Raw genomic sequence first — 20651 nt, 5'->3', positions numbered from 1 at the left:
TTCTATGCTTATTTTATAATTCTCACTATCGATCTCATTAAACAAATTTTCACTAAATCCAAAAGCAAATCCAGTTTCATCAAACCAGTATATATAGAATTCACAACCATTTTCAAGATAAGAATAATAAAAAAAAATCCATGGATTTGAATTATTCCTAGCAACAAACAAATTTTGATTCCCAGCCGAACCAGTTGTACTGGTTTTCAAAGCAGTGGTTTGAACCTATCAGTCAGCATCTTTGATATTTTATTGAATAGCAACTCTTGCAAAAATGCTGCCTTAACACAAACAACGCAGTTTTGACCACGCCTGAAATGAAATTTTACTTTGAACAATTGAAATTTTCTCACAAATCAGACTTTCCTATTCAAAATTTGTATCTGGCTATTGACATAGTGATACAATGGACAACTTATGAAACCTCAAAATATAGGAATAAAGAACCAATATAGTAATAATACGCCATATCTCAGGCATTGAAAAGTTTTCTAAAAGGTCCATCCTTTCTATCTTTTGCAGCTTCTGTTAAAGCAAGAAACCTCTTAAAACCTGTTGTTGCAGCACCTCGTCCGAGTGCAGCAGCTCTAGTAAGAACGTCTTCTCGAGAAGCAATAAATCCAAGTGATTGATTTGTTATTGCCGGAGCAGGAGCTGTTGGAGCAGTAGGCGCAGTTGACGGTGCAATAGAAGGCTGTGTAATTGCTGGGCCATGTTTGATGAAGTCATCCAGTATAGTTTGCTGATCTGCTTTTTTAAGACCCTGGATATGCCTCACCAGTTAAAAGAAGCAGAAATATGGAATGATCAGACCTAACATTTCAGGGATCTAAACTAGATCTTCATAAGATGGCATTTGGCAGTAATTGATAACAGGCATATCCAGGGAGCTAAACCAGATCTTCATAACATGGTAAATTGGCAATGTAAAAGTATTCTAGTGAATCTAAAAAATGCACAAATTTTGATGAACTGGAATTACCCTCAGTTATGGATGTGCAAAAACAGAATCTAACTGAAAAATCGAACCTAACTTTGTGGCCCTTTAATTAACCTTTTATCATTTATGATCCAAATAAATTAGTTGTTTTAATTCAAGGGTAATTTATAGATCAATGTGTTTAAAAATACAAGTGACATTCTAATATTCAACTATAGCATTGATTTTTTTTTAAAAATGACAGGAAAATGTAATCTGTGACTTAGATTTAGCAATTAATACCAAAAAAGGAAAACTAAGTTTTTTTTTATATTTAGAACAAGCAATTTAGTTCCAACGTTTGTAACTAACAGAATCTGGCTGAGATTTTGTGAAAATTGGTATTAAAACACCTAAAAGTTAGTATGGTTTGGATTTTTGTTTTGCTTGTTGTAAATGCAAAACTGATAGAAGATTAATTCTTGGGAAAAAAAAGTGTCAAGTATGAAAATAAGCAGAAAACAATCAATTACCTTAAGCTCTAGTATACGCTGAAACTCCATTGGCGTTCCCTCTGGTAACAATGCCCTATATGTATCTGCTACAGAATCAACTGGGGAGAGTATAACCTGTAGAAATAAAGTCTCTCTCAAAAACAAAACTTGTAACTAGTAAGACAATTAAACCTGAAAAAAGACGGGAAAAATTACCTTCAAAAGTGATTCAGCTTTACTCATTTCTCGGCTCACAAACTTTGAGTAGCTAGCAGCACTAGATGTCTGCTTCAGCAAAATAAAGTAAAATGGTAAAAAAAAAAAAATTGGTAAGATCACCTTGCACACAGTAGTACAAGAAAACAAAAATTTGATTAGCTGAAAGAATGAAAGTCGTTCTTGTAATGTTTTACTGGCTGATAAGCTTCACATGGTTTTACTTGTAGGATATAATTTACAGTCATTGCCAAAATGCCAACACTTTAAAAAAAAAAAAATAAGTTTTAACTAAGATGTATGCACACTTCGATACTAAATCTTAGATGTGGAGAAATATACATAATAGGCCACCTATTATAAGACCAGTCATGAGGTTGAAAGGAACAGCCAAAAACATTGGCTAATCTCCAGATATGGCAAGTATTTTAACCACTATTATGGGACCAATCATGAGGTCTAAATAGATATGTTGCTGATCCAAGCACTATGCAACTAATAAAGTTAATTGTTCATTAAGAGCAAAAGAGAATTAAATTCCATAATCTTTAAGTTCACGTAGATGCAAGTTATCAGGGGAAATTTACTCACCTGCCGACCAAGTGAAGGAATCTCTAAAAGAATTGTCTTTACCGCTTGAGTATCTAAAAGCATCTGCACATCACCATGATTTTTGTTATCTCTCAATTGTGGGAATCCATCACAAGAATGATCCAAGATAAAAAATATAAAAAGGAGTCTTTACGCTCTAATGAATATCAGTCCGCTAATTATATGCTTGCTTTTTGAAAGAGCATGGTCATGTTCGTTTTTCGGAAGTCACCAAGAAAACATAATAAGTTTTCAACACAATGAAGGATCAGAATTTTAGAAATAGATACAAACACACAACAAATTCTTTCAAACTTCTAAACCCTGAATACATAAATAGAAGTAGATATTGAAATTCAAATTCTGATGTGCGGAATACAAGCAAAAAGATGCAGGCATCTTGGAAAATAAGAGAATTCTTATAATGGAGATCACAAATAATCTAGTTTATGATTAAAATTTAAAGATTTTTAGTTCTAATAGAGTTTCTGTTTTTCTCTTTCTTTTTTCCCATTTACTAGCTAGCCAAATAAGCAAATTGCTGGCCAGCAGGTCCATAAGATGAAAATATCATACAAGTTTCCATATGAGGTGCAGGATTGAAATTGATTTCTAGTTCCTTGTTCCAGAAAAAAAAATTGATAAATTGCAATAATTTTGCAACATGCCAATAGTTGCATCCAGCTATGAAAAATCTCAAGCTTTATGAGACATGTTATTTGATTCACGACTGCTCCATTCACTGATGCACAATTCGACTACCTTAGGACCTGAGACTTGGTCCATGTGAATCAAGGAAGTGTACTAAAAGTCTAATTCCCAGTAACTGCCATCAAAGTATCACATCTTATGCATTTTATTTACCTGTCAGTTTTTTCTAGGCTACCACAACTATGCAGAAAAGTACAGAACGTAATCCAGGATACTTACTTGTTGGGTTCCAGTTTCTGATATCTGCTTGCATTTGAAAATGTTGGCATAAAATCGTGGACCAAGTGATGATGCAAGCTGCACAAGATAGCACAAATCACATCAAAAAACATTTTCTAACGCTTTAATACCAGATTTGCACAAATTCCAGAATGCAAGAAAGTGTAGAAAATGTTCCATCAACCTCAACTTATGCAAATATCAAATCTACATGGGTTTTAAAACTAAAGTATCAAATCAGAAAAATAGTTTGTTCAGTAACTTTCTGGAACCAAGATTTATCATCCATAGCTAAAAGATAGAAAAGAAAGTACTAAACGAGAGCTTCTTTCAGCAATCTCAATGACCATTATCTGATTTTGAGTGATTTTATATATGATTAGGATGCAGGAAGGAGACTATCACTAAAATCATTTAAATAATCCGTCTCTTCACAATCCCCCACAAGAACACCCTGTTTACTAAGAAAATATTTGTAACCACCTTGTCCAAAAAGTATTGGAAGTAAACTGGAGAAAGAAGGCTTCCAAGCACAGGAATGCTATTTGTAACGATCATATTTATGCCATTCACATACCTGCAAGAAGAAAAATATTGGTTAAAATTGCTTTGCAACATTTGCATCAGGTCTAGCATTTGTGACTAGAATCTTAACCAAAAAGTATCTTACTCTGATTGGTCACCAACACTTTCAAGTGTAGCCCATGGAACGCGTGTCATTGCAGCCATTTCAGCATCAAATTTAGTTTCCAGGCCATGCACTAGGGTCATTAGTGCTTCTGTTATAAGCCCTGAAAATTCCTCCTGCACAAATGCATAATTCAGAAGATATTAGAAAAAAAAGGAACACAGATATGGCATACCCAATATAAAAAAGGATGGTACCTCAACTGATGACATATCCACCCCAGCTGCTAATTGAGAATCAATTATTTTGGATACACTTTCAGCCAGCTCACCTGACTATCAAATGCTGAACCAAATTACAACTTTCATGAACTGTATTGCCAGTAGCACAGATATGTTTAAAAGCAAAGCTAACTTGTTAAAAAAAAAATCATCAAAATGCTTCTTACACTGAACTATCAATAAGTAATAGGACTCCTTCCATGAAGATATAAAGGCAAGACTAGACACTAACTTCTTAAAAGAGTAACAAAGAGGAACGTTGCAAGAAACATTTCCCCTGGAATCTTACTAAACTGGTGATAAAATCTGATGAAAATATTAAATGAAGAAACCTTGTAGTTCTTCATCTATCAATATTACCTCAAACTTATAAAGATATATTACAAAAGGTTATTGAGACCTGAACCGTCCTATTTCTTCCGCAATAAAACATGGCAGACATATATGATCTCTTTAAAACTACTTTCAACAACTTAACAGCAATATTATAACAGCAGAACATACTGAGCAACTAGTAAATAGTTATAGGCATATATAAAAAAATTTTAATTATCAGGGAAAAAGGGGGACCCAAACCTGAGACTCCTAGATTTGGGCATAACACCCCTATCAATAGCCTATGCTTGCAGAGACTGCTGCAAATGTAATTAACAAAGGCATCAACTTACCGTTTTTCGACAGTACTCAGCTGAATTGACGATATAGCAAATCACTTTTTCATCTTTATCTGACATCTGTTGAAAATTGTCTACTGATTAGCACATATTTAGTAAACCGCTTTAAGGCATTTTTAAGGCATGACAGGCATGCTGATACCTTTATTTGTCCATCCATGCCTGTGGCAGCTGCAACAAGCCCAATTCCACCCTTCGGTAATCTCACCTTAAGCTTTGTCACATATGCTTTAAGAATTCTTTCAAATACCTGATAGCAAGAAAGTGGAAGAGTAGATTATGAGCATAGTTTATAAAACTGTAGAACTGAGGTCAGCATCTCACTATCAGCTTTAAGGTCAGTCACATTGCATTACATTGTTGATTGAAATTACTTTTTAAGCAGCAACAACATCCAAAAATAAAGACAACCAAGAATTACCATTGCTGCTATTTCTTCTACTAGCATACATGCATACTATTTTAACTCTTATTGCTAAGAACAAAACTGGCCAATTAAGATATCTATGGAGTTGGAAACTTTCAAGAGCCTGCAGCCTAAACTGAAAACTGAAGCCTGCCATTAATTTATAACTGGAATATTAATCTCTATTCTAACAATACTTGCTATAGCACTGATATGCATTTTGTTAAAAAGATAATTGGGTGTTTCAAGGTAAGTCTGCTTAAAGATCAAGTAATCAGCTATGCAAAGAAATCCAAAACATTACAAAAAAAAAAGAGACCCTGAAATAGGTACCTTAAACAAATTCAATAACGTGTGGCCTTTTGTCAAGGCACTGCACCGCTTTAAACTCCTCTTGATTATAAGAAACAGCTAAAAACACAAGAAAGAACAGTGTTATTCCAATAAATACATAACAATAATTCAGATATGATTAGACCTCATCACAGACCCAGGTACCAAACCAGAACAAAATTCGCAGGCCTCCACATGTGGTTTTACTTTTGGTCGAGCCCGAATTTGCATGAATTCTCACTGCAGGTTAGTTTGGGCTTAGGTAAAAAGTCCCAGACTGGGATTTAAACAGCCTTTAGATATAATACAATAACCAAGCTTTAGGTTTGATTATCAAGACGTCTTTCAATAATTCAATAATATTCCTTGAAAAATATGCTATTACGATTAATAAAAGAGTTCTTTGCAATTTGAAAGGTCCAATTAAAAAAATGATAATATAATTAATATCTAATTCGCCTTATATTTATATCTATATTCTAAAAATCAACTTCCAACTAACCCATATGCAGTTCAATTTTACATCACAATAATACCATCTAGAACTTGTGGAAAAGCAGCTACTATAAGGCATTGAACATAATTTACCCTGTAATATTTTTTTCCTCAAATCTGTTGCACATGTCATCCAATTCAAGGGAAGGAGAGGGAACATCTCTCAATACATTCAATTCATTCCACAACATAGAAATTTTAACAAGTGAACATATCTTCTGTTTGTACAATTTGTGAAAAACGTATTATTAAGGGAACCATGCAAACAAAGACGCAGAAGGGTCCTCAGCTTGAGGCACAAGGCGCAAGGCGAGGCATGTGCCTTATACACACAATGATACAAAATTATCAAAAAAAATTCTAATATTTGTTACTAACAAGCTCACACAATAATGTAACTATAAACAATAAAATCCTAAACTTAAAACTAACAAGCTCATATAATAATGTAACTGTTAATACTCAAACCACATAAATTGTGACAAAAAAAAAAACAGTGGCAACAAATGTTTTCAATCAAAATGAACTTTTAGGATAAGTTTACAAGAGTTAATATTTCTAATATGATCAATACTAATATAGCAACAATTTCTAAAACACATGTTGAAGCACAACTAATCAGCATTGATTGATCACATCCAAATTCTACTTTTAAATATTCTCCATTGTCTTTTTCAAAATCAATTTCTTCAAATTCTTGAAAGGACTTCTTTATTAATGTGGAGTGGAAGCCCTTCTTGTATCTTCATTCTATTTGTTTCTTAAATTCTTAGAGATTATATGTGCATGGGTTTAGTAACAAGTAAAGAAGTTCGTTGTTTTAGGTCTTCATGGGCCTTTCTGAGCCTCTATGTCTAGGAGAGCCTCATGAAAAAAACTTGCCCTTTAAGGTTTAAGGAACATAACTAGTGAAATTTTCGATATGCAGTTCGACAAAAAGACTTGTCTAAGAGCATTAAAAATGCCTGCAAGACATTATGTACTTGCAAACTAATGCAGCACAACCAATCAAGATTGGATCAAATAGCAGACCGAAAGGTAATTTGCAGTTTGGGGCATGAGAGAAATGCATACTCTTCTTCCAAAGCTGAAAGATAATGATAATTATTGTGATGACAATGATGATGCAAATTAATATGCACATGGAATTTCTTACCTGCATACTACTGGATAAAACATTATTCTGACTGCCTTCCTCTATATCCCATGTTTCCTCCTATGTAAAAGAAATTCAGTTCATAGATCAAGTAAAATATATAATCATACTTAACTACTGAACATGCTTAGGAGTAATACGCAAACAATACCTGAACAAGTTTGTCCAGATTTTCCATCAATGTCTTCTGTTCTAGTTCTACATAAACTGTCAGATGAGGCTCAAAGCAAGATGAAATAATTCCACGGAAGTTGAACTGCAAAATCAATGAGCTCATAACATTATAAGCAGACCAGGTTAAGTCTATGAAAAACAATAAAGAACAAGTAAAAACCATTATCAAAATTAAATAAAATCCAGTAGAAACACTGGACAATTGTTAAAATAAAATGCAACCATGCATAAAGGATGCTTTATCCTTTTCTGGAGCTGAATAAGAGTAAATCTACAAAATCTTTTGATAGTGCAGCTGACTTTCGAAATTTATCAACTCTAAGCTCCAGCAGAAGTTAATAGGACATTAGCAATTAATACAAAAAAAAAACACAACAAGATGCTCAGAAATCAAAGGTCATGCAACTGCATGGTATAATAAATACCATGTGTAACTGAAAAAATAAAATATAGAAAAAGGGAAGAAAAATATACCCCAGCTCCCGGTACTGATAAATCCTTATTTCCTTCCTTCTCCTGTAAGCAGAAAACCAAAGCGGGCAATTTTGAGTCAATAATATGAAAGTAAATCACTCTATCAAGAATAAAACAATTCGTACTTCAGGCCCAGTTCCTTGATTGGCAGCTAGTTTTCTTTCATACTTCTTTCGTATATCTGACACATTTTGACTATTACTATCCCTCCCAATTTCTTCAATCTCATTGCTGATTCCTCTATTAGTAGAGCCGCCTCCAAATTTTTCCGCCAATTCATCCTCAAATTCTAAAGTTCGTTGTAGTGCCTGAGATGATAATAAAAAATAATATCTATACTAAACAATAGGTTTACAATTCTATTTGCAACTTTACTGCTGAAGGAAAAAACAAAAAGAGGATAAATGAATGGCCTAATCACTCAAAAAACCCTCACCTTTAATTTTTTTTCAATTCCACCCCGACGTTGAAAATTTGTCAATTTTACCCACTTTTGAATTTTCCGTTTTCAATTGTACCCCAATTTTTTAATTTTTGTTAATTTTTTAACTTAAATGATGAAATCATTCAATTAACTAAGTTTAAATATGAAATTAAATTCTTTTTTATTCAAAAAAGTACAAATAAGTCCTTTATTATTAAAAACTAACTAAAACCCATAATCATATTAACACTAACTTAAATTCTTAATTAATTTAACTAAATTTAAATAAATTTTAAAAACGTACAATTATAATTTAATTTTTCAGGGTACAATTGAAACACAAAAATGCAAAATAGGGTAAAATTGACAAATTTTCAACGTCAGGGTATGATTGAAAAGGGGCTAAAAGGTCGGGGTTTTTTAAGACATTAGACCTAAATGAATTGCAGCAAGAATAATATTAAAGGATTTCACAAACCCTAACCAGCAACAATGTTCCAACATCTGGCTTTTCTTTGAGACTATCAAGTATCACTTCCAGTTGTTTCCTGAAAATGCAAGCCATGTGAGACATTTCCAGCATAAAATATATCTAATCTCCAATGCTAACTAGATGATGCACAATACTTTTCCTTCAAAATCTTCATTGTGACGATGTGTATGTTTGTTATAAAATGATAATAGAAAATTCTATTAAGCCTATAAAAATTGGCATGCAACATGGATATAACAAGCTAAAGAAATAAATCCAGCAATATCAACAAACTTGTAGCTGTAAATCAGTTACAAATTAATTTGGGACCATATGTCAGAAAATATTATATGCATGATGGTTCTAAGGAATAGACCACTTTCACTAATTTCCCAATTTACACCAGATAGTTATGAACTCAAAATTCTCTCATTTCCATCTTTTGCAACAAGCCAAAAGCTCAAATCACGCAGGAGTTGCATATCGAAAACATGGGCGATATAACATATATAAGCCATTTAAGCTCTGTAATTTGTCATAACCAAGCCTGACATGCTATGTGCATATGAAGCTCAGCATATGATTAAATGTAATATCTCTGCTTCTTTTCAATTTGTTTAATTTTCTTACATGGATGAAATAGCTTTCAAATATTAAGATGCACACCGCATACAATGATAAAAATACGTAAAACTTTATGATTTCGTGTTTTGGAAAATTATTAATTAAAAATATCATATGCTCGTCTTTTCGTGATGGGCAGGTTAACCTAGGAATTTCAATGGGCTAGGCAAAATAAATCCATAACCTTTTTTTAGGGTATAAATCAAATGTAATCAAGTGGATTTCTAAATAACATTCAAAATTTCATATCACAGAAGTCCAAAACCTACCTTGTCTTCTTACAGAATTGGATACATAGCCGATATGGGACATGCCACGTTGAAGGGAAGATCTTCCATATCTCCTCATTTGTTCTTATTCGACGCTTGATCCATGCATATCTTCTTTCAGTTTTGTCCAGCTTAGCTAGCTCTATCATAGAGAAAAAAACGGAATGTTTGAAAGCAAGCTCATTATACAGCTCCTATACTAAAACAACATAAAAGAAAACAAATGAAACAAGGAGTACAAACCAGCTCCTTCAAATATTTGTTCATATGAAGTAAGCTCCCTGCTGCAGAAATTATTTACCAACTCTTCCCTCACAGATGGCTCTAATGCGTCAACAACCAAACATGCATCAGATAACTGCTGCAATAAATTACTTTCCTCCGTCTCTTTCCCCGTACCTAAGCTGATAAAAAAATTGTGGAAAAAAGTAAAAAAAGAAAATAAGAGGTATTTGAAAATAAAAAAAAAGTCAGCAATTGAAACTGAATATGTATCTTACCAGAAAGCTGAAGTTATACCAATCGGTTAATTTTGAAAGCTCGTCAATGTAAAAGCAAAGCTTGTAATGGAAACAACATGGCTAAAACAAAAAACAAAAACAAGGGCATACCTTGAGAAATCAGAAAACACATGAGACTTGAGTATTTGTTTAATATTTTTAAACTTCTCTCTGAGCTCTGTGATCTTTGGTATATCTCTATAGGCTTCAAAATGACTGCATAATTGGTTTACAGCCTGCAAGGTATCACGAAGAAATCCTTTTAGAAAACACAATCGGAAAGCAATTTTTGAGAAATTTCAAATTAAGCTCTTATATAATTACAAAAATAAAAATGCAATTAAGTAAACTTGAACCGACATTCTACAAAGAAGTTGACATCTTTGTCTTTTTTTATTCATAAAATAAGAATATTTTAAAGCTCAAAGAGAAGCTAATCTACTAGAAAGAAGAAGTGAAAACTAAATGTATACGCGAACTGAATAGCAGACACAGTAATTCAATGGGTAAAGACTACAAGGCCACAGAAATTGAAAGTAGATTTCAAAATAAGTTCCACAACAGAGAAATCCAATTTGATTCTATCAATCACATATATATGAAAAGAAAATGCCTCAGAATTTGTACTGAGTTCTGAGATTGAAAGTTTAGATTAAACTCTAAAAAAAATGTGCCTATAGCATGAAGCATGCCTTGTATATATCTACTGCATGAACTTTGTGCAACTCTTACATAATAGGAGTGGCTCTCTAAATTTCACATATCCTCAATATATTGAAGCTTCGGAGGACAAATTTTTTCTGCAATGCCATACTCTCAATAAACAGAAGAAAGGGTAATGATGCACTTTATCCACGAATGCATAACATAATCAGATGTTCATAGGCAACAGGAAAAATTAATACGAGAACATATAAGCCACAAAAGGAGCTTAGCTTCCAACTAAAAGCACTAAAGACTAGAGGTATAAACAGGCAGCAAATTGTCAAAAATGAAATCCCAATAGATAAAAATGTAAGGCACCATGTAATTGTCAAAATTGTAATAAACTGTGATACAAGCATTAATAAATACCTCCAGCTGAGCCGCTACCTCCTTATATTGTCGTTTAGAAGCCATTAACTGAAGTTGCTCGACAGCAGACACTGCCACAGAACAGAAAAGGCATGATGTCGAAGTTTACACACAAAAGTATTTATTTAAAAGAAAATAACTTTACAAATTTCATGCTCAATGAATTTACTGTAACTGTAGCAACTGCAGAAACTGTGTTAATGAACAATATATGGAAATTTTGATGAATGACAAAAAGAGAATTTTAGACTGCCTAAGCAATCACAATCACAACAGAGGCATTTTAAATGCATGCTTGGAGAATCAGAATGTAAGAAAATCAAGGTGAATGATAGAAAAAAGAACAAAGTTGGTATTCCCAGTATTTTTCAATATATTCATTATGAAATATAAGTTATAACTAGATTAATTCAAACATAGAATAGATATAGGAGTTGCACTATCAAATATGCATTTATTTGAGGATATATCTGGCTTACAAGTTTATCTAGGCTAGGGAAGAGATTTTTCTTGCTCTTAAAGCTAGGTTTACTGGTCATCTACTACATACCGCCAGCTTTTTTAAGACTCTTCCTTCAAAGCCATTGATGTTTGCGCTTCTATTGTTTTTAGCCCAGTAAAGAATCTATAATAGAAGAGACAATGACAATAGTTTACTTTTGGTACTAGTGGACTTTTTTTTCCCAATATATTTCATGTTCAAAATTATCATGCAGGTTATTTTAAAGAAACTTTAGCAAAAGAAACAGAACAGTGTGTACGCCTTTACAAAAGACACTTTTAATCGCCTTCTCATGGAAAAGCATTCATAAGGATTTGCAAATGATAAAGATTAGTGAAGATGGGTAATTGGGAAACGGCATAGTGTAGGATGATGTGAATTCAGCTAGGGGCGAGCAGGCTGCATAGAATGGCTTTATATATGTTTACTTCAATTTTGTTTTCTAATTTATATTCTGCAGTGAAGTGCTACATATAAGCTGGCTGAAATAGGAATCATTTATTTGCATTCCAGAAAATAGTAGACGGATGCTGTTTTGAAAGTAAACTTAATGTCGTAATGGACTCGTCCATGCGCTCTTCATTGTTTATTCTAATGGAAAACTAAAGAGGTTAGAGTGGTTCGCATCTTCTGCAGTCAATTTAACTGCGCTCTTCATAGCTTTGCACCATTGGGGAATGAATACTTTCTGAAAAATTCCTATGGCATCTAACAGTGTTTGGGTTGCATAGAAAAATAAATTAATAGATTTTTTTTTAGTCAAAGTATGGGTTGAAATGGTTAATCACAATCACCCTAGCTTCAGACTGCTAACAGTTTCTCATACAAGCCACCAACCTACCATACACATATCTTAACTATTATGCAAATAAGTTTGGCAGAAACTGGATTGTGCATAAAAGGCTTAAGTTTGCCATTAATATAATTATAAATCTCTGGAGAACAGAAACAGCATACAACAAAAACTTTTCCCTTTAACATGAATAATTAAAAACAAAATTAATGTAAGTCTTCTTATGGGAGTTAGTAAAGTTTTCTTATTTTATATAAAATTCCACATCATGATTTTGACAGATTCACATCATAATACCCTTATAAATCCAGTATAAAATTTTGGTTAAATCTCAACAAAGTGAAATATAAAAAGAATGGAAACTTCACTATATACTAGTAAACATGAATGCATCAAGCACTAAGGAATGCACCCAAAGCAAAAAAAAAAAAAAAAAAAAAAACAGTTGACTAACCTAACATGGTAAGACGATGAAGAGCAGTTATAGTAGTTGTTATGTGCTTCTTAGCAAAGTCCAACTTCTTAATGTCACGGCATATTTCCTGTACCATTGTCTCACTTTGCTCAGCTTTGGTTTTTATTTCTCTAATCTTGTACATTAGTTCCTGCTCTCCAAGATAACAGAACAAAAACAGATTCACTAATGATGAACACTTGATGAAAACATAAATTTCACTAGCATGAGAAGAAACAATAGACCAATTATAAAATGACATACTCACCTCTACAGCATGTGTGGCAGCAGCAAGATCTTCCTTGGCCTTGGTTCTAGAATTACTCTATAGCACAAATAATAACAAATTAATAAATCTCCATATATAAATACAGGCATGAGGATATCTCTTCCGTTTTTCACAATAGCATTATGTTTTCCACAGCAAAAAAATCGACCTTCTTTAAAATAGATAATTTGCAACAGTTCAATTGAATGTCTAGAAAAAATCTTGCATTTAATAGCCCTTTTTGGAAATAAATAATATGCACTTGCAAGAATCCAAATCAATTGAATTCCACATATATCAAACTCTCGTGTTAGGATAGCTCATAGTTGCTAAAATTCCAATTCTTTCCACTTAAGAAAATAAGGCATGGTTTTGCAAATAAGAAAGCCACATATGATTTCATTACATTCAAAATGCATCTTACTTTAGTTAACTCCATAAAATTTAAAGTTAGGTAAAAAATAAATGTAAAATTCTAGCAACCGCACGCTTCCCAAACACATTTAGTTCAATACAATTGTGGTAATTAACAAGCATGATCAGCTGATAGCTTAATAATATTTACTGGAAAAGAAATCAATCACCTGCTGGCGAACAGCAGCGAGTATACCGCCATCAACACGGCGAATTTCACTCTGTATTTTCTGCATAAGCGGCTCCACTCCTGTTAATGATGCCTCTGCCAAATAATTCCAAACAAAAATTAAAAACCATTCATTACTCATTCTATGATCACAGACATTATCACAGGAATGATTAACAAGGAAATAAATACGAAAATTCAAACAGAAAAAATGCAATAAATCGAAAGGAACAGACCTGTAGGGAACATCTGATTGATGTACTCTAATGCGCTTAACTTGTCCATTTTCAATTGAGATTTAAATCAACAGAAAAAATTTGTTGATATTTTAAACAAATTTAAGGATCTCCGTGATTGATTTCTAATATTTTTACTATCATTTCAATCAGATCGAAGCACTGAGAACTAATTGGTGGTGAACACTGAGTTCAGAAGAAAAATGAAGAAAGAAAGAAGTCCGAGAAGAAAGTGGAAAGGGCTTTTTACATAAACATATATCTTTTGTAAAAATATAATTTTTATACGGGTCACAGTTTTCAATATGAAAACTACCATGAACGCTGAAGATTATTACTTTTTTACGGACATCATATATATACTGCTCCAAGTCAGAACCTCATAAACCAAATAATTTCTCTCTCCTCAAAGTTCTCTCTCATTTCTCTCTCTCAACTCACCTTTTGTTCTTCGCACCAATCCGCCTCCGTCGTTCCATTTTCACCGTTTCTCTTCCATTTTCCACCTCCGTCATTCCGCCGATCCGTCTTCGTCTCGCTGTCATCTTTCTTTTATCATTTTGATTGCAGATCTGGAATTTTTTGTTAATTTTTTCATTTTCAGATCTGTAATTTGTTAATTTTTTACTGTTTTTTCACCATTAAACATGTATAAAGAGTATCTTTAAATAATTTAAAACTCATTTCATGTTATGTAGAATAATTTTGCGATTTTATGGAATAAAATTTTGTTATTTCTGCATTTTTCTTGTGTTTCTGCGTTTTTTTATATTCTACAGAACGATTTGTTAATGATGATTGATTGCTGAATTATTGTAATATCACAGTGTTGTAGATTTTATGTTGATTTTGTGTAGATATTATGTTGATATCAACCGTTTTTTTTATTTTAACTTTGGCAAATAAGATAATATTGTCTGTGAAATAAATTAAAAAATTAAATTAAATTAAATTGAAACTAGATAATGATATGATAGTATCGGGGAAGAAGACAAATAATGAAGTTGAATTATTATAATGTTACAGTGTTGACATTGTGTTGATTTTCGGTTGATATTTTGTTGATTTTAGTATTGGTGAAGAAGAAAATAATGATATGCAATGTTACAATGTTGATCTTATGTTGATATTGTGTTGATATTATGTTGATATTTAGTTGATTTTATCATTAACGAAAAAGAACACATTATATGTGAAATAAAATAAAAGAAATTGAAAAAATATTAAAAAAATAAAATTAGTGTAAAAGAAGATTGAAAAATTTAAATTAGTTAGTTTATTACATATGTTGATTCCGTGTTGATTTCATATTGATATTAAAACTGGCGAAAAACATTAACAGTAAAAAAAAGTCGAAAATCCAAAAAAAAATCCAAAAAATCAAAAAAATTAAAAAAATTTAAAATTAAAATATGTGATAAATATTAAATGCAGGAATATAATGGTGAAAAAAAAAATCAAAAATGATGAAAAAAAATGTTGGAAAATGGGAGTTAATCTAAAAAGTAAAGTTTTTTTTCAAAAAGTAGTATAAAAGAAAAGAAAGTTGGTATGAAATGTAAAGATTTAGAAGAGATAATAAAAAAGTAAATGTTAGAGAAAAAACAGTATTTTATATAAAAAGCCCAAGTGGAAAAGCAGGCTCAGGCCAGCCCATTGTTTATTGGGCTGGACCCTAACAAGATATTGTGTGTCAGTCTAGTTAACTAAGCAGGTTTTTAAAATTATAATAATTTCTAAATATAATTTCAACTAAAGTTTAAATCTATACTTATATATAACAACACGGATGGAGGACGGGCAAATTTACTGAAAATTTTTTTTCAGTTTACTACTAAATAAAAAATTTATAGTCATTAACTAATTAGTTATTTAATTAATTACTACATAATTAAAGTACTAATTAGAATAAGTAGTTTCAATTATCTCCAATTTAATTTTAAATATGTAAAAAATAACTAAATTGTCTCCAAATTAGTAGGAATACCTATCTTTTAGTTTGATTGAACTATAAAATTAAAATACTGTTTTTGGTCAATATAATATTATTTAAATTTCTATTTTATTATTTTCAAAAATATTATTAATAAAATTAAATTAAATATTTAATTATGATTATTATAAAACCAAAAAAAGAATAAATTCAATATGGAAAAAAAATTTAATAACCGAATATATTATATTTACTTTTACAAAAATTCTTAACTAATTTAATATTAATTATAAATAAAAAATTGATATAATTATAATAAATTTACTAATATGTTCATTGACGAGTTACGTTACGAGCCACGTGCATAGCACGTAATGCGGAACTAGTATATTAAAATGAACAAAGGATCACTTTACCCCTACAACTTGTCACAAAGTATTAAAAACATTCAAATTGAAAAAAAAAATCACTTTTACCCCAAACTTGTAAAAAATGGTACAAAATCTCCCCTCCCTACCCTCACTTAAGAGAGTGAGATACGCCCTCAACTTAGCACAGAGGATCAATTCACCCCTCAACTTAGCACAAAATATCAAAAAAGTTATTTTGGACATTTTTATATCAAACAGATCCGCAATTTGCGTTTTTCGGTCAAAAAGCCTCACCCACGCTCTCAGCTAAGAAAGTGTCGTATACTCTCCGAAAAAATGAAAAAAATTTAAAAAAACTCTTAATATCTTATTTATTTCTTAAATTGATACTTAATAATTTTTAATTTTCAATTACATCTTGCAAAGGATCATTTTAAACTTTTTCTTCCTTCTTCTTCTTCTTCTTCTTCTTCTTCCGATCACCACAGTTCGCTGCCGCTTTCGTCCCCCACCACCTTCTTAGCGAGTCCGTCCCCCCATCTCCTCAGGCGAGGAGTTGCTGCTCCTAGCAGATCTGCGTTTTAAAGCGAGGAGCTCTGAGATGCTTGTCTCAGGAGCTCTACTCCTCGTTGCTCCTAAAAAACGAGGAGCGGTTTGTGACGGAGTCGGGTCAGGCAGTTTCAGGTGGTTTAGATTTAGGTGATTAAATAAAATGATTAGACTAATTAGGTCTAATTAAAATTTTAATTAAGTTTAATTAAAGTATTAGTTATGATTAATTAGAATTAATTAGCTTAATTAGCAATCTCACTCTATTTTGGGTGTGTTTTTGTGTGAGAGGGTCTGATTTGAGCGAAAAACGCAAGTTGCGGGTCTATTTGATCTAAAAACGTCCAAAATGACTTATTTAATATTTCGTGCCAAGTTGAGGGGTGAATTGATCCTTTATTCGTATTTTTTCTAAAGTGGTTTTTAATAGAAAAAAGATTTAAAATGGTGTTAATTTTTTTAATATTTTAAATTAATATCTAATAATTAAAAAAAAACAATTTAATCTCTTTAATTTAAAACTTAAAATAATAAATTAACCCCCAAAATTTATATATATAATAAATTAACACCCAATTTTTATACATATAACAAATTAACCCCAAATTTTATATTTTTAAACGAAAACAAATTTGTAAAAGATACAAAATTTGAGATTGAAATATCTTTCAAACAATAATTGATCGAACAAAAGGCGTACCAAAACTGATTTGAAATACAAAACCAAAAAAAACCCCTCCAAATTCCCCAAATGTCGTCCGCCTCTAATCCTCCATCATCCGCCACCGCCACCGCCGCCACTCGGCCATTCAGCACCACAACAGCAACAGCAACAGCAACAGCACTTTACCAGCTGTACCAACCCAGACCCCAAACGCAACAAGGAGGGGTGATGGGCAGGGCGGTTGTTCCTAATTGTAACCCTCATCCTCATCCTCATCCTCTTTTGATGAGGCAACATCCGCACCATTATGCTGCTGCTCCTATTAAGGGAATTCCACTCTCTGATTCTAATGGTTGTAAAAACACCAGGTATTAAGCTCATATTTACCAATTACCATGATTTCTTTTATCATTAAATGTGATTTGTTTTCCTAATTTTAATTAGGGAGAGAAGCAAGGATGATAATTTTGTTGTGGCCAAGGATAGAAAAGTAAGAGCAGCACAGTGTTTTGTTTGTAAGATGATAATTCTGATGTGACTGTGAGTCTCAAGCACATTGTTTTATGTTTGCAGGTCAGAATATCGCAAGAGTCTTCTCTTTACGGACTTTGTCGATCATGGTTGCGAAATGGATTTCCTCAGGACAATCAGGTTATTTTCTTTATGATGCTGTTCAAGCGCTGGTTATTCTACTTGTTTGTCGATAATGCTCAAATTTAGGTCATTAATAAAACCATCCTAATTGAGTCATTGCCTTGCTTTTAGGGATGTCCTCTGGATTCATAAGATTAATGCTCTGCGCATTTATATAAAGCTAACCCTTTGATGTTAGAAATGGCACTGACATAATTACAACACATGAACTCATGAAGCATGTGCAGTATACTGGAATCTGACATATTTTGCCGTTATGTTTCCTGTTTATGTCGTACTTATTATGTATTGGAGCAGCCACAATATGGGGATGTTGTGAAGGTTCTTCCAAAACCTTTGCCTATGTCTGATGTCCACCCTCATTCACTGGGAAAGGAAGGTGAAGAAGTAGTAGAAGAAGATGAACAGGTTTGTACTCCATATCAAGTGTGTCCTCTTTGATATTTTATTTGCCTACATCTTGATAGTCTACAAAAGTGTTGGTTTCAAGGATTCTTTACCTATCGATTGTTGGTTTGAAGGATTCTTTATATCTTGATGATTCTTTTCCCTTGGGGTCTGCTCTCAGGAAGAAGAATCCGTAGACAATTTATCAGCAGAAGATCTATTAAGGAGGCATATTAAACGTGCTAAAAAGGTTCGGGCGCGGTAAGTTTCCTCAATACACTTCAACTTTCTTACCATGAAAACATATCATTAATTCACATCAAAGTGTTTCACAAGAAGGGATCCTTTTATGGTGACCCAATAATATGTTGTTATCAATGTTAAACATCTTAACAAGGCATGAACTACCCTCCTTTTTACCCTTTCATGTAAAAGAAAACAAAAGAAATCTTCAATATAAATAACACATAATCACTCACGTTTGCCCTCTCTAACTCACCAATACATGAATAGATATTCCAACCACTAAGAAGCGGGTATCAGCTTGTAATTGTCCATGTCTATGATATATTTACAGCCTACAGGCCAATTTCATTTAAGAAAGAAATAAGAATTGCTCCAACATTGAGTTTTGAGTTTATCTAACCTAGCAACCTTTTCTCCTCAAGGAAAAGACACATTAGAGAGAAAACCCAATGATGTCTTAAGCTTTGAAGGAAAACTCAACTCCTAACTGAAGTTTTTATTTTGTTCCTTGAGCATTATTTAAATAAAACTGTTGCAAGATTGTGTATATAACTACCTTCCATATGAAGAGGAAAGTCCCTCATAAATTATTAACGCATGAACTACTTGAATTGCATTGCTACATCAAACTACTTTACCTTCTAGTTCTTTTACTGTCCAAGTCCACTGGTGGAAGGATGACATAAAAATTAAAACATAGGGGATTGTAGCACACTTTAGCCAGAACAATGTAACGGGAGAGAGGAAACAAGTAACATGACACGCAATAGTCAAGAGTGGATAGAGGCGAGTTGCAAGTCATGACATATAAGAGAAAAACGTCATTGTCGGCTTCTTTGTTTAACTATGCTTATATTTTTCTTATCTTACAGTAGCTCTGAAGCATTTATATGACTATTACTCAGTTGGGTATTCAGAATTGGCAAAACTTATGAAATTTATATCAAATTGACTAGTTAGAGGACTCAACATGGAATAGGATATGCTAGTGTTTGACTGCAATTCAAATGAGGTGATATTAGTGATTGCCTTGCAGCTTAAGAGAAAAACGTTTGAAGCGAATTGCAAGATACAAAACTAGGCTGGCTATGCTCCTTCCTCCACAGGTAGAACATTTCAGAAACGACACTGCTGCTGGAAACTGACCAACACAGATGAATTGGGAATGTTGATATCAGACTCACATGAGCTGGAAAAGTGCAGCATTCTGGCAATTATGGAAGAGTTAAGGATCTGATGTATTCAGGGTAAAAACTTTGTTGGTGTCTTTTATAATTATGTGATGGTCCAACATCCTCCTGCCAGAAAAAAGTATTGGACTGCAAAGCATGACTCAGAAAATTTGCTTGCCTGATTTCCATTTGTTGCTGTAAAATGTATTTAGTTGTATTGCATCAGCAATAGCACATATTTACAGAAACGTGTTGTACTAATAATTTCAACGCCATTACCCATGTTTAGGCTTTAGTTTCAATATTTACAAACCTGTTCTTATTCGTTTATTTGATTGTGACTTGCGATCTATAACAAAGATTGGGGTTCATCATTTTCACTACAAGCTGTGTACATTGAGTTTTTACAATTTTATCCAATTATTGCTGACAGAATCCATAGAGTTTAGTAGTGACAATTCAATTTAATTTACATGTCAATAGAAAATAAAGAAAAATGCCATGTAACTTTATGTGGAATCCTTGATTGTATCAGGAAATGGATGATTATACTGCTAAGGATATCGATAAATTTGGATTGTTAAGTTGCTTGAGAGACCAGCGTTAATGAATTTCGTTTCATCTTTTTAGCGATTTAAGCCAAACATTTAAAACGTTACGAAATCAATCAAAACGTTTAAAAGTTACGAAACAAATCCTCCATTT

At 32.5% G+C, this 20651-nt stretch overlaps 2 protein-coding genes across 3 annotated transcripts; one reads left to right on the top strand and one right to left on the bottom strand.

Annotated features, from left to right (window-relative positions):
- Nucleotides 1–300: 300 nt before the first annotated feature.
- LOC126687061 (vacuolar protein sorting-associated protein 53 A) lies at nt 301–14200 on the bottom strand. 2 transcript variants are annotated; one of them, XM_050381419.2, is made up of 24 exons: nt 13971–14200; nt 13736–13830; nt 13152–13208; nt 12884–13034; nt 11135–11205; nt 10172–10296; nt 9804–9964; nt 9561–9702; nt 8674–8743; nt 7897–8079; nt 7772–7813; nt 7275–7379; nt 7124–7183; nt 5473–5550; nt 4876–4983; nt 4728–4793; nt 4036–4113; nt 3821–3954; nt 3634–3727; nt 3151–3228; nt 2221–2283; nt 1630–1698; nt 1453–1548; nt 301–763 (listed from the first exon to the last, which is right to left on the bottom strand). In XM_050381419.2, the coding sequence occupies exons 1-24, from the start codon at nt 14017–14019 to the stop codon at nt 473–475; spliced, it is 2466 nt and encodes an 821-aa protein (XP_050237376.1). In that variant the 5' UTR covers nt 14020–14200; the 3' UTR covers nt 301–472. The 2 variants fall into 2 exon arrangements, with proteins under 2 accessions (XP_050237376.1, XP_050237377.1); XM_050381420.2 differs by having other exon boundaries at nt 8680–8743; nt 13971–14199.
- A 3286-nt stretch (nt 14201–17486) lies between these two features.
- On the top strand, nt 17487–20276 carry LOC126685778 (uncharacterized). The gene is made up of 6 exons (XM_050379735.2): nt 17487–17855; nt 17932–17977; nt 18061–18138; nt 18439–18549; nt 18710–18789; nt 19811–20276. Exons 1-6 carry the CDS (start codon nt 17575–17577, stop codon nt 19917–19919), a joined length of 705 nt encoding a protein of 234 aa, XP_050235692.1. The 5' UTR covers nt 17487–17574; the 3' UTR covers nt 19920–20276.
- The last annotated feature ends 375 nt before the right edge of the window (nt 20277–20651 follow it).

This window comes from Mercurialis annua, linkage group LG6 (assembly GCF_937616625.2).
Source record: "Mercurialis annua linkage group LG6, ddMerAnnu1.2, whole genome shotgun sequence".
Classification (NCBI taxonomy): Eukaryota; Viridiplantae; Streptophyta; class Magnoliopsida; order Malpighiales; family Euphorbiaceae; genus Mercurialis; species Mercurialis annua.
Note: the sequence above shows the minus strand (reverse complement) of the source record. Positions and strands in the feature narration are given on the sequence as shown.

Excerpts from the sequence above, each read along its gene's own strand:
- LOC126685778 (XM_050379735.2), top strand. The coding sequence starts at position 17,575 with ATGTCGTCCGCCTCTAATCCTCCATCATCCGCCACCGCCACCGCCGCC. Across the intron at positions 17,856-17,931 it reads AATGGTTGTAAAAACACCAG|GGAGAGAAGCAAGGATGATA; the intron begins GTATTAAGCTCA and ends AATTTTAATTAG. Across the intron at positions 18,139-18,438 it reads GATTTCCTCAGGACAATCAG|CCACAATATGGGGATGTTGT; the intron begins GTTATTTTCTTT and ends GTATTGGAGCAG.
- LOC126687061 (XM_050381419.2), bottom strand. The coding sequence starts at position 14,019 with ATGGACAAGTTAAGCGCATTAGAGTACATCAATCAGATGTTCCCTACA. Across the intron at positions 3,229-3,633 it reads TCCAATACTTTTTGGACAAG|CTTGCATCATCACTTGGTCC; the intron begins GTGGTTACAAAT and ends TATCTTGTGCAG. Across the intron at positions 2,284-3,150 it reads CAGAAACTGGAACCCAACAA|ATGCTTTTAGATACTCAAGC; the intron begins GTAAGTATCCTG and ends GGTGATGTGCAG.